The sequence below is a fragment of the Podarcis erhardii genome (genome assembly GCF_964252035.2).
Source record: "Podarcis erhardii genome assembly, chromosome: 7".
Classification (NCBI taxonomy): Eukaryota; Metazoa; Chordata; class Lepidosauria; order Squamata; family Lacertidae; genus Podarcis; species Podarcis erhardii.
In genome coordinates, this window is record NC_138511.1 from 11358201 (window position 1) to 11374031 (window position 15831).

The 15831-nt window shown below is 54.1% G+C and overlaps 2 protein-coding genes across 4 annotated transcripts in view; one reads left to right on the top strand and one right to left on the bottom strand.

The window, feature by feature from the left end:
- The first annotated feature begins 102 nt into the window (after positions 1-102).
- FAM131C (family with sequence similarity 131 member C) lies at positions 103-10012 on the top strand. The gene is made up of 6 exons (XM_081871347.1): positions 103-197; positions 3780-3898; positions 4518-4614; positions 7257-7439; positions 8059-8169; positions 8743-10012. The coding sequence occupies exons 1-6, from the start codon at positions 176-178 to the stop codon at positions 9024-9026; spliced, it is 816 nt and encodes a 271-aa protein (XP_081727473.1). The 5' UTR covers positions 103-175; the 3' UTR covers positions 9027-10012.
- An 817-nt stretch (positions 10013-10829) lies between these two features.
- CLCNKB (chloride voltage-gated channel Kb) overlaps positions 10830-15831 on the bottom strand; it is a 33250-nt gene continuing 28248 nt past the window's right edge. For all 3 annotated transcript variants that reach the window (XM_081870982.1, XM_081870981.1, XM_081870983.1), the window contains 5 exons: positions 14159-14292; positions 12928-13028; positions 12676-12759; positions 11520-11606; positions 10830-11132 (listed from right to left, as the gene is read on the bottom strand). In XM_081870982.1, coding sequence (XP_081727108.1) covers positions 11085-11132; positions 11520-11606; positions 12676-12759; positions 12928-13028; positions 14159-14292 — 454 coding nt within the window. In that variant the 3' untranslated portion in view covers positions 10830-11084. The remainder of the gene's footprint in view (positions 11133-11519; positions 11607-12675; positions 12760-12927; positions 13029-14158; positions 14293-15831) is intronic.

The window sequence follows — 15831 nt, forward strand, 5'->3', positions numbered from 1 at the left end:
GTCGGGCTGCTGGGCTGGGCTGGGCTGGGCTGAGCGGGTGGGGGCGCCGCCCCTCGACGGAGGCAGCTCCGCCGCCGCCGCCGCCGGGAAAGGAGCGAAGCGGGCGAGGCGGACGCGCGGGCGGCTCCGGGTGCCTCCTCGATGCGCCCCGGCGGGGAGGGCAGCGGCGGCCGCCATGGGGTCGTGCGTGACCAAAGGTGAGCCTCTCCGCCGCCGCGCCGCCCAAGGTCAAGGGGGAGAGGGGCTCCCTTCCTCCGGGGACGAATGAGCAAAGCCGCCGCCCTTGGGGACGGGGAGGGAGGGAGGGAGGGCGAGAAGGGTCTGCCCCTCTCCCTCCCCATCCCCGGGGCGCGCTGGGCTCACCTGATCCGCCCCCCACCCGCTTCTTGGCCCGCGTCTGTTGCGCTGCCTTCCGCGCGGCTGCTCAGCAGCGGAGGGACCAGAATCGCGCCCGGCGGGGGGGAGCCTGTTGTTATTTTCCTCGCCGCCCCTCCCTTCGCAGTTGCTGGGAAGGGAGACGCTTGGAATACCAGAGGTGAGGCAGGTCCTGGGTTCGGATTCTGCCTTCCCCGTCAAGGCCTCTGGAGAGACGCGGGAGGGGGGCAGCCAGTGGGCTGGAGAACACGTGGACTGGTAGGAAACAGGACCTGAGGAGCTCTGGCCCCCTGCTGCCCCCCCCCAACCCTAGCTGTCAACTTTTCCCTTATCTTGCGAGGAATCCTATTCAGAATAAGGGAATTTCCCTTAAAAAAAGAGAAACGTTGACAGCTATGCCCCCAACCCAGAGCAGCAGCAGCTGGGACCCCCGGGCTCCCTCCGAATCCGGAGACACGCCCCCACGTCCATTGCCAGCCCCACTAGCCTTCCTGTTGCTGCCAGCTGAGATGGCTAAATGGGGCCTCCACACCCAGGAGCAGTCTACCTCTGCACAGCCGCAGTTGTGGGTTTCTAGGGAGGCACCTGCTTGGTCTCTCCAGGGAAGGAGGAAGCTGGGCTAAATGAACCCACCATGGTCGGATCCAACAGGGCTCTTGTTTGTATTTTACACATGCTCAGTAAAGGTAAAGGGACCCCTGACCATTAGGTCCAGTCGCAGATGACTCTGGGGTTGTGGCGCTCATCTTGTTTTATTGGCTGAAGGAGCCAGTGTACAGCTTCCGGGTCATGTGGCCAGCATGACTAAGCCGCTTCTGGCAAACCAGAGCAGCGCACGGAAACGCTGTTTACCTTCCCGCCAGAGTGGTACCTATTTATCTACTTGCACTTTGACGTGCTTTTGAACTGCTAGCTTGGCAGGAGCTGGGACCGAGCAACTGGAGCTCACTCCATCGCAGGGATTCGAACTGCCGACCTCCTGATCGGCAAGCCCTAGGGTGGGATCCAAGCTGGTACTGGGGATCAACTTAAGATGGGGACAAAGCAGATCCCTAGGAGCAAGAGGCCTCTTGGAGTGAGCAGCCATGAGTGCCAGCTTTTGACTCACACAGAGACCTTCCCCAAGCGTGGGAGCTCTGCTGGTTTCTTAAGCAAGGGAGGAAACTTGCAAAGCAGGAGGAAGACTGTAAGTTCAGGGACTGTGCTTATGACATGGGAAGAAGGCCGTGTAAACAGAGGCTTAACGCCCAGGGAAGTGGGAGATGTTCAGAGCGGCAACAGGGCTTCTCTGTGTGTGACTCTGTGATTCCATCCCCTGCCGGCAGCCGATTTCAGCTTCTCTTGTTTGCACCAGACTGTCTGTGCTGAGACTGTTGAGGCAAGGGTGAGGAGAGACTGAGAGCCGCAGACCCTGGGGAGAGAGGGAAGCTCAGGGAAGATTCAAATCTCCCTTCCAAGAGGCACTTTTGGCCAAGTGAGTGAGGTGGGGTCATGGCAGTGAAGGAAATAGCTGCTCTAGGCAAAGATGGGACGAAATGGAGCGAGCCCTCACTCCTTTCTGCAGAGGAAACACCGAAACAGGCTCTGTTGGAAATCAGTGAGGTCTAGAACCTTATATTTAGTGCAGAGGGGGTGTGATGGCGAAGATCCTCAGCTCCTCCAAGCCAAGGCGGAATGGAACAAGCCCAATGGTCAAGTTTGGGCGTTGATTTACAGAGCCAGTCCTGGGCACATGAAGGCGTAGCAAAGAAAGGTGCCTCTGAGCATGTGCAAAATGCCAACCTCCTCCCTCCCTGACCTGGAATTAGTAGGTGGTGAGTCCTGGCAGGTGTTGTGGGGCAGCCGAGCTCACCCTTCCACTCCCATCGCGCCCCTTTAAAGGTGTTTGGTGGTGCCTGCTGGTTCTCAGTCGCCACTTTTGTCCTGAAAGGAGCTCCCCACTAAAAAGGGGGGGGGTTGATCCACGTAGGCGCCTTTCTGAATGCAAAAAGAGCAGCTGCGGAATAGAGCTTTGGGGTTTGTCCTGAGTCCCCCTGGCTCCCCGGCTCCCTGCTGGAAGATGCGTCATCCAAACCCATTTGAAGTGTGTTTATTTCATTGCCTCGGATGTGAGGTGACTCGAAAATTTAAGGAACAGGAGACCTGCTGGATCCAGCCAAAGGCCTCTGAGCCCAGCCTCCTGTCCTTGCGGCAGCCAACCAGAAGGAAGACGACCTGAGCATAACGCCAGCGCACTCCCAGCTTGCGATTCCTCGTATTCAGACTGCCGGATTAGATCATAGCCATAACCTTTGGCAGCTGTAATCCTCCTCTCTGAATTTGTCTAATCCTCCCCCCTCAAAAAAGCCATCTAGTTTGGTGGTTATCATTGCCACCTGCTGGGGTGAGTTCCATTGTTTAAATCTGTGCAGGGTATCCTTTATATATATGTACAGTGGTACCTCGGGTTAAGTACTTAATTTGTTCTGGAGACCCGTTCTTAACCTGAAACTGTTCTTAACCTGAAGCACCATTTTAGCGAATAGGGCCTCCTGCTGCCGCCGCGCCACTGGAGCACGATTTCGATTCTCATCCTGAAGCAAAGTTCTTAACCCGAGGTAACCTGAAGCATATGTAATCTGAAGCGTATGTAACCCAAGGTGCCAAATAATAATAATAATAATAATAATAATAATAATAATAATAATAATAATATATTTATACCCCGCCCATCTGGCTGAGTTTCCCCAGCCACTCTGGGCGGCTCCCAATCGAGTGTTAAAAACAATACAGCATTAAATATTAAAAACTTCCCTGAACAGGGCTGCCTTCAGATGTCTTTTAAAGATAAGATAGCTGCTTATTTCCTTCACATCTGAAGGGAGGGTGTTCCACAGGGCGGGTGCCACTACCGAGAAGGCCCCCTGTCTGGTTCCCTGTAACCTCACTTCTCGCAATGACGGAACCGCCAGAAGGCTCTCTGAATCTTCCACCATTCAGCTTCTCTGAGTGACCCCACTGGGTCCAAATGTTATGAGAGAGGGAGGGGAAAAAAACATTTATTTCTTACTCAATACCAAGCATAATCTTATATGTTTCTATCATGAGCCTGCACCCCACGGCTCTTCTCCCCCTCCCCCCAAGCTAACAAGCCCCCAAACGTCATAATCTTTCCACCTGGGGGAGTTGCTCCACCCCCTTCATCATTTGGGGTGCCTTTTTCTGAAACTTTTCCCAGCTCTACAATATTCTTGGTTTTCACTCTCCCTGCTTGAAAAAAACCTCTCCCCAGTTTTGTGGAGAAGCCGGGGGGGGGTGTAGCAGGGGGTTGGGGGGGGGAGAGGTCACAGCAGGACAGCCCCCTCCAGGAGGCTCTTCTGCCCCCAGAAGCTCTTCTGATGGTTTCTTTCTGCTCCTTCTTCCAGATTTCCTCACAAGTGCCCACAAGGACCAGGCTGTTGTCACCCCTCAGCTGGAAAGCCCCCCTGTTGCCCCACAAGAGAGCCATGGCCTTTCCAATGCCCCAGAGAAGGAGGGCAGCGAGGTAACTGCTTTTGGCATGACCCATCTCTCTCCCTTGGGAACGGTGGTGGATCTGTGGAGCTCCTAGATTTCTGGTCTCCTGTGCCTGCACTGACTGGCAGCAGTGGCTCTCCGGGGTCTCAGATGGCAGACGTTCCCAGCCCTACCAGGAGATTCCAAGGACAGAACCCAGGCACCTTCTGCATGCCCAGCAGGTGCTCTTCCTTTGAGACATAAGAAATGTCTTTATCCTGAGTCAGACCTAGCTCAATACTGTCCACACTGACGGGCAGCAGCATCTCTGTGGTTTCAGGCACAGGCAGTTTTCCCCCAGGAGATGCTGCCTGGGATTGAACCCGGGCACCTTCTGCATGCCAAGCAGGCGCTCTACCTCTGAGCTATGGCCATTCTTGGTGCCAGAGACCCCAAAAGAGCCGCTGCAAAACAGAGCAGGCAGCAGTGGGCCCGGGGAGCAGATAACTTTCTCTCTCACCCTAAGGTTTCTTCTCTCACCCTAAGGTGGCTTCCTCCACCTAAAAGCAGGTGATGCAGCTGTCAGAATGAACCCCCCTTTTTCCCAGTCCTGCTCTTTCACTCCCCCCACTCCTGACCCCCACTCCATCTGTTTTCTCTTCTTGCAGAAATGCTTCAAGCCCTCTGGCGGGCCCCTCTCCAGTGGAGACACTGGCTCCCCCAGCACCTACCACGTGACGGCCCTGGCCACCTCTTCCCTGGGGGGTAGGTACACCTGCTCTCCCCCTCGCACCCTTGACTTCCAGAACTGCACCATGTGTCCTGCTTCTTCCAGGCTCTGGCCCTCTCTCTGTTTCCAAATGTGCTCTTCAGAACATCTCTGGAAAACCAATAATAATAATAATAATAATAATAATAATAATAATAATAATAGTAATTTATTACTTATACCCCAGCCACTCTGGGCGGCCCCAACAAAATATTAAAGTACAGTAATCCATCAAACATTAAAAGCTTCCCTAAACAGGGCTGCCTTCAGATGTCTTCTAAAAGTCTGGTAGTTGTTGTTCTCTTTGACATCTGGTGGGAGGGCATTCCACAGGGCGGGTGCCACCACCGAGAAGGCCCTCTGCCTGGTTCCCTGTAACTTGGCTTCTCGCAGTGAGGGAACCGCCAGAAGGCCCTCGGCGCTGGACTTCAGTGTCCGGGCTGAACGATGGGGGTGGAGACGTTCCTTCTGTACCGAGGCCGTTTAGGGCTTTAAAGGTCAGCACCAACACTTTGAATTGTGCTCGGAAACGTACTGGGAGCCAACCCATAGGCAGGACAAGACTTTAGCAAAACAATTTCACACGCATCCTTTCCCTGTGTCCCTAGCTCTGCTACTTTGGAACAAGGCATTTTCATTTAGCTGTCATGGCCAACGGCTGTTCCTGAACCAATTCTCCAGGAATAGCATTGTCTCCTCTTTTATTTTATTTTTTTAAAGCAATCTTAAGTTTCCCATCGTTGCATTTCCATGCCCTGTTGGATTTTTGGCTGCTGGCAAACTGTTCATAGGGGCCTGCTAGAAGCAGAGAGAGAAAATACCCACTTAAAGAGGTGTGTGTGGTTTGTGTTGAGAAAATGGTCCCGAGAGAAGCGAAGGAAGACATGAGGAAACAGTTCCTGCTATGCTGGATCACAATATAATTGGCTCATTGTGAAAGAGCTGGAGGTCAACACTCCTGCCTTCTCGGGCCTGGGAAAGCACCAGCCCACAAAATAGAATAAAGGTAAAGGGACCCCTTACCATTAGGTCCAGTCATGGACGACTCTGGCGTTGCGGCGCTCATCTCGCTTTATTGGCCGAGGGAGCCGGCGTACAGTTTCCGGGTTATGTGGCCAGCATGACTAAACCGCTTCTGGCGAACCAGAGCAGCGCACGGAAACGCCATTTACCTTCCCGCCAGAGCGGTACCTATTTATCTACTTGCACTTTGACGTGCTTTTGAACTGCTAGGTTGGCAGGAGCAGGGACCGAGCAACGGGAGCTCACCTTGTTGCGGGGATTCAAACCGCCAACCTTCTGATTGGCAAGTCCTAGGCTCTGTGGTTTAACCCACAGCACCACCCGCGTCCCTTTTTAACCAGAATGCGGGTAGCAGTCATAAAAAACAACAACCCCTGGACGGTTAAGCCCAGACAAAGGCAACTATGGGGTTGCGGCACTCATATCACTTTCAAGCCGAGGGAGCCAGCATTTGCCCACAGACAGCTTTCCGGGTCATGTGACCAGCATGACTCAACCACTTCTGGCGCAACGGGACACTGTGACGGAAGCCAGAGCGCATGGAAACACGGTTTACTTTCCCACCCCAGCAGTACTTATTTATCTACTTGCACTGGTGTGCTTTCGAACTGCTAGGTTGGCAGCAGCAGGGACCGAGCAACGGGAGCTCACCTTGTTGCGGGGATTCGAACCGCCGACCTTCTGATTGGCAAGTCCTAGGCTCTGTGGTTTAACCCACAGCGCCACCCGCGTCCCCACAAAATAGAATACTACAACGCAGAAGGAGCAAAAACCGATCTGAAACGTGTCGGGCATAGCCCGTAAATCCTGTCGTATAGCAGGCAGTTGTGTGAATCCCTTCGGGAGTCCTGGCTATTACTTGCTTCCAGGGGCCCCTGTTGGGACTTTGGCATCTGGATCGCAAAGTCACCCAGCCCCCTTTCCAAGGTGTCCCTACAGGGGCCTGGACCACTGCCCCTTTTCTGCCTGCCACCACGGCAATCCCAGATTTGCAGACCCTGCGTCCTCTTGCCTCGCCCTCTCGCAGTGCAGCAGAGGGAGCAATGTGACCGAGTCCCTTTTGGTGCTGTTCTGAGTTCTGCTCCGTTTATTTCTGGCGGGTGCCAGCTTGACGAGGCAGGTGGGTTGCTAACCACAGAAAGGCTGAAATCTGCTGTTCTCCCTTGCAAGCAAAGATGTGTCGGGCTGAAGGAGACGCAGAACGCAGTCATTTTCATCCAGTATGTTTATTGCACTAGCCAAAGGCAATTCCTTGCAAGGTAGCAACCTGCAAATATATGGTGGTTTTTATGATGTGTTTCTATCTTGCGTTTTTATATTGTGAACCACCCTGAGATGTACGGTGCGCAAAATAAATAAATGTATAAAACATACATTCATCATATAAACCAGGCATTAGTAATATGAGGAAAGCAAAATCGGAATTACTGGCAGTGAGCTCAGCTTCCGATTTCACCTTCCAATCTGCAAAACAGTATTATTGTACGGGGCATTTGTTCCCATGGAAACCTTCCTGCAAGGCTCTCAGTGGGGCTGGCATAGATTCCGTCCCTCTGTTCCCAAGTGTGCTTATTGTGCCTCCTCCATCTTTGCTGCCCCACCACCACCACCACAGGCCTCGTCCAGAGCATCAAAGACCACGTCACCAAGCCCACAGCCATGGCCCGTGGCCGTGTGGCCCACCTCATCGAGTGGAAGGGCTGGAGCGCTCCGAGGACGGGCTGGGAGCAGGCCCTGACGGAGGAAGAGATCTACGCCGACCTCACCGATGAGCTGAAGGAGGCCTGGTTTGCAGCAGGTCAGCAGTGGGGCTGGGGCCTTGCAATCCCATAAAGGAGGCAGCAGCTTAAGAACCATGTTCAACTGATGCTGTCTGGGTGCTGGTGTCCTTGGGGCGCTGAGAGGTCCTGCACCTCTCCTCTGAAACTGCTCATGAAGGCTGCTTGTGTACACTTCAGAGGAGGAACTGTAGCATGTCAAGGGGTGCTGGGAACTGTAGCTGTCTGTGAGGGGTCCCCCCCCCCAGCTCTCAGCTCCCAGAATTCTTTGGGGGAAAGCCATGGCTGTCAAAAGTGGTGTCAAGAGCTCTTTAAATGCATGGCACAAATGTCACCTTTTTCAAGCATCCCGGAAGAGGAAATGGCAGTAAATTTTGGCCAAGTCTCCCTGCTATAATCCAGGCAGGAACCGGGTGACGTAGTCCCAGCTGCAAACCAGCCCTCAGCTTTGTTCCCAAGAAAGCCGGGACGTTCTAGATCAGGAGGGCTCCCTTTTGGGGGGTGGGGAAGGTGTGAGGTTTATTTAGGCTAAGCCTGGCTTGCAGCTTCATTCTCCCAAGACCTGCGAGGGTCCAGGGAGGGGCAGCATGGGCTGGCTGCTTCCCTGACCTCTTCTGCCCTCCGCCTTCCCCTGCCCAGGTGTGGCTGAGCAGTTTGCCATCGCCGAAGCCACGCTGAGCGCCTGGTCCTCCCTGGACGAAGAGGAGCTGAATTATGGGGGGCCTTCGCAGGAAGGCCCCCAGCTCCAAGGTAACTTCCAACCCACCTCTGGTTCTCCCCATTTTTTTATGTTGTTTTTTTTTGGGGGGGGGGTTTCAGCCCACCATAGTAGACCCAATGAAATTAATGATGCTAAGTTAGTTACATCTGTCAGCTTCAATGAGCATTGGGTCTCTCCATCCTTGAAGGCTTTTGTGATGCGGTTGCTTCCAGTTATCATTTGAGGATGCTATTGGTCCAGGTAGCCCTTGCTTCGCCCTGCCCACCCCCAATGCTCTTGAGCTTCCCCTCCCACCATCCCTCACCATTGGTCCTGCTAGCCAAGGCTGAGCAGAGTTGCACTCACAACATCATTTGTTGGGGGGGCACAGATTCCCCATCCCTGATACGCAGGAATCTGCCTTACATTGAGTCAGGCCACTGCTCCATCTAGATCAGTGTTGTGTACTCTGACTGGCAGCAGTGGGTTCAAACCCTACCTAGAAATGCTGCCGGCGGGGATTGAACCAGGGGCCTTCCACAGGCAAAGTAGGGGCTCCCTACCCCTGAGCCACAGCCCCTTCCCCAAATTTAATTAATAATAATAATTTCTCCTCCTTCCAGACCTGAGAGGCCTCTATCTGCCGCCAGGGACCTTTCTCCTCACCCCGCAGGGCACAGGGAGCCCCTCCAACTTGGAAAGCAGCCTCCCAGCCTTCTCCCTCTCCAGCTGCAAGTCCCCCCTCCCCACCGGCTGGAGCACCCCGATGGACAGCCTGGCGAAGGCCTTGCCCCAGGAAGCGGGGCAGGAGAGCCCCGTGGGGTCCCTGTGGCTCCAGCGCAGTAGCACCTCCCTCCGATACGTTGACAGCAGCTCCCTCTCGGAGGATGAGGTGTTCTATAACTAGAGGACTCTGGAGGGAGGGCAGAGGCTGGGCTGGGGGGGGGGCTTGTGTCAAGGGTTCCACCATCACATCCGGCGGGCGTTCCTGAGCGTTTGAGGAGGTTCTTCAACTTGTGGCACCCTTGGGTGACGTCTGCTTGCTCGAGCAAGCCGTGAAGGAGGTCATGACAGTTGAATCGCTTCAATCATACGTTCCTCCTATGGGTGCACCCCGCCCAACACCTCCCCCCAAAAAGCTGTTGTTGCTTTTTTGGTGGGTATAATCTCACTGCTAGGTAAAGGTAAAGGGACCCCTGACCATTAGGTCCAGTCGTGGCCGACTCTGGGGTTGCGGCGCTCATCTCACTTTATTGGCCAATGGAGCCGGTGTACAGCTTCCAGATCATGTGGCCAGCATGACCAAGCTGCTTCTGGCGAACCAGAGCAGCACACGGAAACGCCGTTTACCTTCCCGCCAGAGTGGTACCTATTGCACTTTGACATGCTTTCGGACTGCTAGGTTGGCAGAAGCTGGGACTGAGCAGCGGGAGCTCACCCCGTCACGGGGATTCGAACAGCCAACCTTCTGATCGGCAAGTCTTAGGCTCTGTGGTTTAACCCACAGCGCCACCCGCGTCCCAATCTCACTGCTACAGCCCTTTTATTTAAACTGAACTTCCGGGGCCGCTCTGTTTACTAGCCCCAGGGTGCCTGGGTTTGGTAGGGGCAGCCAAGAAGGCCTCTCAAGATGGCAAAGGCATTTTGGGCCGTGTGCCCCACTCCCATCTTCCCACGCCTGCGAGAACCGCCAAACGGCCACCTTCCGTCTGCTTGTTTGGTTTGCAGAACGAGATTGGGGCAAACCCCTTACTCTTTTCCTCCAGGGGAGTCTGCTTGGCCGGCTGGGGGGAGATACCTGCTTTGAGGGACCTCATTGCTCCTCCACCCTGCCCCACACACCCCAGCTCACTGTGAATATTTGTAAATAATAAAAGAGATATTGCACAGAAATTGCCTCCCTGTAACCAGAGTGTACTAACTGCTGGAAAGAAGCTCAGAGCCCTGTTGCAACAAGCGACAAGCTGGAACATGGGCAGAGGAAGGTGACGGAGATGACAAAGGGCAAGCCATATGAGGAACAGTTGAAGGAGCTGGTTATGCTTGGCCTGGAAAAGAGGCGATTGAAAGGAGATACGAGAGCCATCTTCAGATATCTGAAGGGCTGTCACATGGAAGATGGAACAAGCTTGACTTTTCCTGCTCTGGAAGGTAGGACTCCTAACAATGGCTTCAAAAAAGGAGATTCCAACGACACATCAAGAAGAATTTTTTGACTGTAAGAGCTGTTTCGACAGTGGAATAGGCGCCCTTAGGAGGCTGTAGACTCTCCTTCTTTTGAGGTTTTTAAGCAGAGGTGAATAGTCATCTGTCATGGATGCTTTAGCTGAGATTTCTGCGTCATTGGGGGGGGGTTGGACTAGATGGCCCTCGGGGGTCCCTTCTAACTCTACAATTCTATGAGGGAAGCAGGGACCAATTTATATGTGATTCTTTTGCACTTTAAGCTGTTCTTGCTGGAAATCGGCTCTGGACAGGCTTTGATTGCAAAGGAAATGTCACCATATAGCTCCCTCCATCCCTTGCCCAGAGGTGGCACTCCTAGGAGCAGAAGGTGGTTTTTTAAAAATACAACACGCCCCCCCCCCAAATCACATTATTCTGTACCACCCTGAAAACCACTGAAACACCCCCACTCCAGAAATTCAGGTGGTGAATTTGGGGGTCCATTTCAACTCAGCCCAAATATTAGCACAGACCTTCCATCATATTGTAAAAAATAATAATGGGGTTTTATTTTTTTCTGTTGTTAAAAAGTTTCAGTTGTTAAAGGTTTCGAGACGTGCCAAGAGCTTATACTCCTCTCCCAGACCTCCCCACCCATCCTCATTTGCCACCGACGGTGTGAAAATACATCTTTAATTTGCTCTTGACGCCAGGTAACATTCAACAGGAATCTCCTTCCATCGTGGTTTCGAATCCCCGCCTGGTCCTCTGTGGTCTTAATTGGAAAGGATGCCTCTTCTCATTTTGCTGCTTTGGGATTTGCCAAGTCTTCGATGGCTTTCCTTACCTGAAGGAAAAAGAAGGAAGGAAGCTGAGAGCTGGATGGGAAGTGGGGTGGATGTTTTCACACTGCAATCAGCCTGGAAGGGGTTTAACTGCCCTAGTTTCCTGCCACCCCTGATGAGGAACTGGGAACTCCTTCCTCAAGAAACACTTATTCCTCCTGCCTTTCCCAGAAGCACTCTGGGTGTGCTGTAAGCTGTTCTCCCACCAACAACCCTTCGAGGTAGGTCAGGCTGAGAGCACGACTGGCCCAGAGTCACCCGGTGTGTTTTGCGGCTGAGGGCGGGAGGGGATTCGAATGCAGGTCCCCCCCGTTTTGCAGCTCTCTGAGTTTAGGATCCAGCCCCGTCCTCTCCTAATCTGCCCCGCTTTAAGAGTGCCAGCCAGCTACCTCGTTCCTGGAGACAACACCAACCACCTTCCCCAGTTGCGTGACGAAGGCTCTCTGAAGGTTCAGAAGCTCAAAAAGGTTGTGCACCTGTGGGGAGAAAAATGGGGAGGAGAGAGATGGGGGAAGGTCAGGATGGTGATGTGGGGTAAAGGTAAAGGGTAAAGAGACCCCTAACCATTAGGTCCAGTCGTGGACGACTCTGGGGTTACGGTGCTCATCTCACTTTATTGGCTGAGGGAGCCGGCGTACAGCTTCCGGGTCATGTGGCCAGCATGACTAAGCCGCTTCTGGCGAACCAGAACAGTGCACGGAAACGCCGTTTACCTTCCCGCTGGAGTGGTACCTAGTTATCTACTTGTACTGGTGTGCTTTCGAACTGCTAGGTTGGCAGGAGCAGGGACCGAGCAACGGGAGCTCACCCTGTCATGGGGATTTGAAACGCCAACCTTCTGATCGGCAGGCCCAAGAGGCTCTGTGGTTTAACCCACAGTGCCATCTGTGTCCCAGGATGTGGGGTAACCCCTGCCTATAGCTCCTTTAACAAGGCTCCTTGCATCTTGATAAGCCAGCCCATTTCCCTGGTGACAGCAGCATCTTGTGAGAACCTCATGCGCACACAGAGAATGCGCCCTTTCCTTCATTTTCACAGAACGGGGTGTGTGCACAGAGGTAGGATCCTGTTCCACCCTCTCAGGAACCCTGCAAGGTAGGCTGGAGGAAGGGCCCAACGGCCAAGAATTCACAGCTGTGTGTTTTTTCCTTTTGCAAGAAGCAGCCCCACAAAGGCTGTGGCAGGAAAACAAGCGTTGGGAGGCAGGCCTTTCCCCTCCCCAAAGGATCTTTCTCTCTGTAATAAAAATCAAAATCCCCTACTTCCACACACACACACCCTCTGCCCTGGCCTCCCCGCAAAGACCTATCCAGACCTTTCGCCCTGTTTCCCAGGGTGGGAAATGTGCCCCCAGGGTGCAGAACGCAAAGGCAGCAACAACAGCCCTCCCTGCCATTATTCTCCAGCAGGTGACATTTGGAGGTAGACTCCTCCTGGGCATGGGGGCTCCATTTCACTGTAAACAAATAAAGGGGTGTGCCAGAGCCAAGAGCACTTCCTGCCATTCTTCATCTGATAACCCTCGCCTGTCTGCCGGCCATTTACCTGGTGTAGGGACATCCATGGGGAAAGCTGCAGGGTCACAGGGGTGATGGCGCAGGATCCTTCCAAGGTCTGGGCAGATGAAGGCTGCAGGAGAGAGTGGGGGGAAATAAAATCTTGCAGGGTGTGGCAATTGGGTGGCGTGGGGCCCATGCAACTCTGGCTAAGCTGCCTTGCAGAGAGGGTGCTGCTCCCCTCCCCCCACACACAGCAGAAGGTGGCTCCCATCTCAGCCTCGGGGGGCTTGTGACCCACCTCCTCCCCCTGTGCCTTGTGGGGCAAGCTGGCATCATCCTGGGTCTGGAGGAACTTGATCAGCTCGGATCTCTGGATCATCCCCAGCAACATGGCTGTCTCTGCGGGCGAGAGGAGGGAGAAAGAAAAAGCCTTAAAAGGGCTTGACAGCAGGATCAGGCCAAAGAGGGTCTGTTGAGCCCAGCACCCCAGGAAGAACATGAGATGGGCTGGATTAGGCCCGCCTTAGTCTAGCTTCCTTCCCCTCAACAGTGGTCACCCAGCTGTGCCTGATTGGAGGCCCACCCGCAAGACCCCACTAGGGATGCCCACTGGTCCTGCAGCAGCATCCTGCCTCCCATAGTGGAATCCTAGAACTGTAGAGATGTAAGGAGAACTGTAGAGATGTATGGTCCACAGAGGACCATATGGGCCAGTCGTGACCGACTCTGGGGTTGTGCGCCCATCTCGCTTCAGAGGCCGGGGGCCAGCGCTGTCCGGAGACACTTCCAGGTCACGTGGCCAGCGTGACAAAGCTGCTCTGGCGAGCCAGCACCAGCGCAGCGCACGGAAACGCCGTTTACCTTCCCGCTAGAAAGCGGTCCCTATTTATCTACTTGCACTTAGGGGTGCTTTCAAACTGCTAGGTGGGCAGGAGCTGGGACCGAACGACGGGAGCTCACCCCATCACGGGGATTCGAACCGCCGACCATACGATCGGCAAGTCCTAGGCGCTGAGGTTTTACCCACAGCGCCACCCGCGTTTCCATGCTATGGTTTCCCCCAAAAAGTGAGTGAGACTGACACTGGCCATTTAGGCAGAAGCCATCGGCCTTGGCCAGACAGGGGCCTCAACACCCCCACAAAGCGGGAAGTGAAATAAAGCCCCAGGCCTGATGCCACAGGGAAGGCCATTGGGGTTTGGGAAATGGCGGGAGGGGAGAAGCAGGGCTTCGTCCCCCCTCAGAAAACCCATTACGTCCCAGTACAGTGGTACCTCTGGTTGCGAACGGGATCTGTTACGGAGGTCCATTCGCAACATGAAAAGAGTGCAACCCACAGTGGTGCGTCTGTGCGCGCGCGGGTTGCGATTTGCCGCTTCTGCGCATGCGCGTGGCGTCATTTTGCGCATCTACGCATGTGCGAGCGGCGAAACCCGGAAGTAACCCTTTCCGGTACTTCCGGGTCGCCGCGGGACGTATCCTGAAAGAACATAACATGGACGTGGACGTAACATGAGGTATGACTGTACCAGCATTGTCCACCACCGGGTACTCAGAGTCGTCTGTTGAGGTGACCGTGCTGAGAATTTCCTGGAAGGTGGCATCCCTGGGCAGGTAGACGAATTTGGTGTTCATGAACTCCTCTGTGGTGACCTTGTAGGAGCTGCAGGCGGGAGAAAGTGGCGTCAGAATGACCCCAGCAAGAGCCCAGCAATGGCAGAGCAAAGATTGCCAGAGGGTCTGCAGGCTGTTAAAAGGCCTGTGAATTGACAGCATGCACACAGCCCCCCAGTAAATGTGTGCCCTACCCTGAAATATAGGGACATAGGAAGCTGCCTTCTACGGAGTCAGTCCATCTAGCTTTGTAGTGTCCACACTGGTCGGCAGCAATGGCTTTGCGGATTCCAACCCAACCTGGCGATACCAGCAGGGATTGAACCCGTGTCATGGACTGGTTGGTGCAGAAGAACAGTAGGAGGAACCAGCTGAGGAACCCCCAAGGGTCAAAGGCTCAAAGCCTGGAGATTGGTGGTGGGGCGATGATGAGTGGTCACAGTGAGAAGACAGGGAGGAGGAGGTGTCGGAAGCTGAGGGTTTAGTGAGCTGGGAGAGTCTGTGGCAGAGAGAAGTCGTGAATCAGAGGCAGAAGCTGAAGCAGAAGCATGGGGCGAGGGAGGCCAAGAGGCAGAGATGAGTTGGGCTGGCGAAGAGTCACCGGTGTCTCCCTCTCCAGCTGTTGCAAGCTCCCAACTCTCCCCTAATCTCCCAGAACCAGAAGAGGCATGAAAGGGGCAGAGGAGATGTTGGTCTCATGTAGGCGTAGTCTCCGATTCCTCGGAAGGAGCCCTGGAAGAGGAGCAGACCTAGATGGTTGTGGGGAGGTGGGGACTTTTAGTCTCGGCAACTGATTTCGTGGAGTAAGACCTACAGCATGGGTAGGCAAACTGAGGCCCGAGGCCCAGATCTGGCCCAATCGCCTTCTAAATACGGCCCGGGGAGAGTCCAGGAATCAGCCTGTTTACACATGAGTAGAATGTGTGCTTTTATTTGAAATGCATCTCTGGGTTATTTGTGGGACATAGGAATTGGTTGATTTTCCCCTTCAAAATATAGTCTGGCCCCCCCACAAGGTCTGAGGGACAGTAGACTGGCCCCCTGCTGAAAAAGTTTGCTGACCCCTGATCTACAGGGAACGAGCTGCTGTGCGAAACAGGCCTGACCCTCAGCCAAATCCGTAAAGCGTTCACTCCCAACTATTGAAATGTGTGATTTGCCAGCCAACTCACTTCGCGACAACCTTGCACCTTCTGCTCGCAAAGCAGACTCTTTGCCCCTGAGCTACGGCCCTTCCCGATATGCAAAGTGACATAAGGCAAGAGAGACTCTGAGTGTGGGCAGAGTGTCCTTTCCCTCATCAGCAAGCAGCACGTCTGAGAAGGCTCTTGGGATGCCCCTCAATGTCCCGGGAGTGGGAGGGCGAGAAGCAGTGGAAAATACAAGATTTACCCACCCGGGAAGAGTGGCAGATGAAGCTGGTGGACTATATGGAACTGGCTGAGATGACTGGCAGAATCCGAGACCAAGGAGAAGAGTTGGTGGAAGAAGAGTGGAAGAAATTTAAAGCTTATCTTCAGAAATATTGTAAAATTAAGGAATGTTAGAAAGATGTTGGGGGGAAAAATTATGTGGTTTTAGCAGAAAG

What these genes read in the sequence shown, in the direction of transcription:
- FAM131C (XM_081871347.1), top strand. Translation starts at nt 176, where the DNA reads ATGGGGTCGTGCGTGACCAAAG. An exon ending in GGGGTCGTGCGTGACCAAAG is followed by an intron (nt 198 to 3,779) that starts GTGAGCCTCTCC and finishes TCCTTCTTCCAG; the next exon opens with ATTTCCTCACAAGTGCCCAC. An exon ending in GGAGGCCTGGTTTGCAGCAG is followed by an intron (nt 7,440 to 8,058) that starts GTCAGCAGTGGG and finishes TCCCCTGCCCAG; the next exon opens with GTGTGGCTGAGCAGTTTGCC.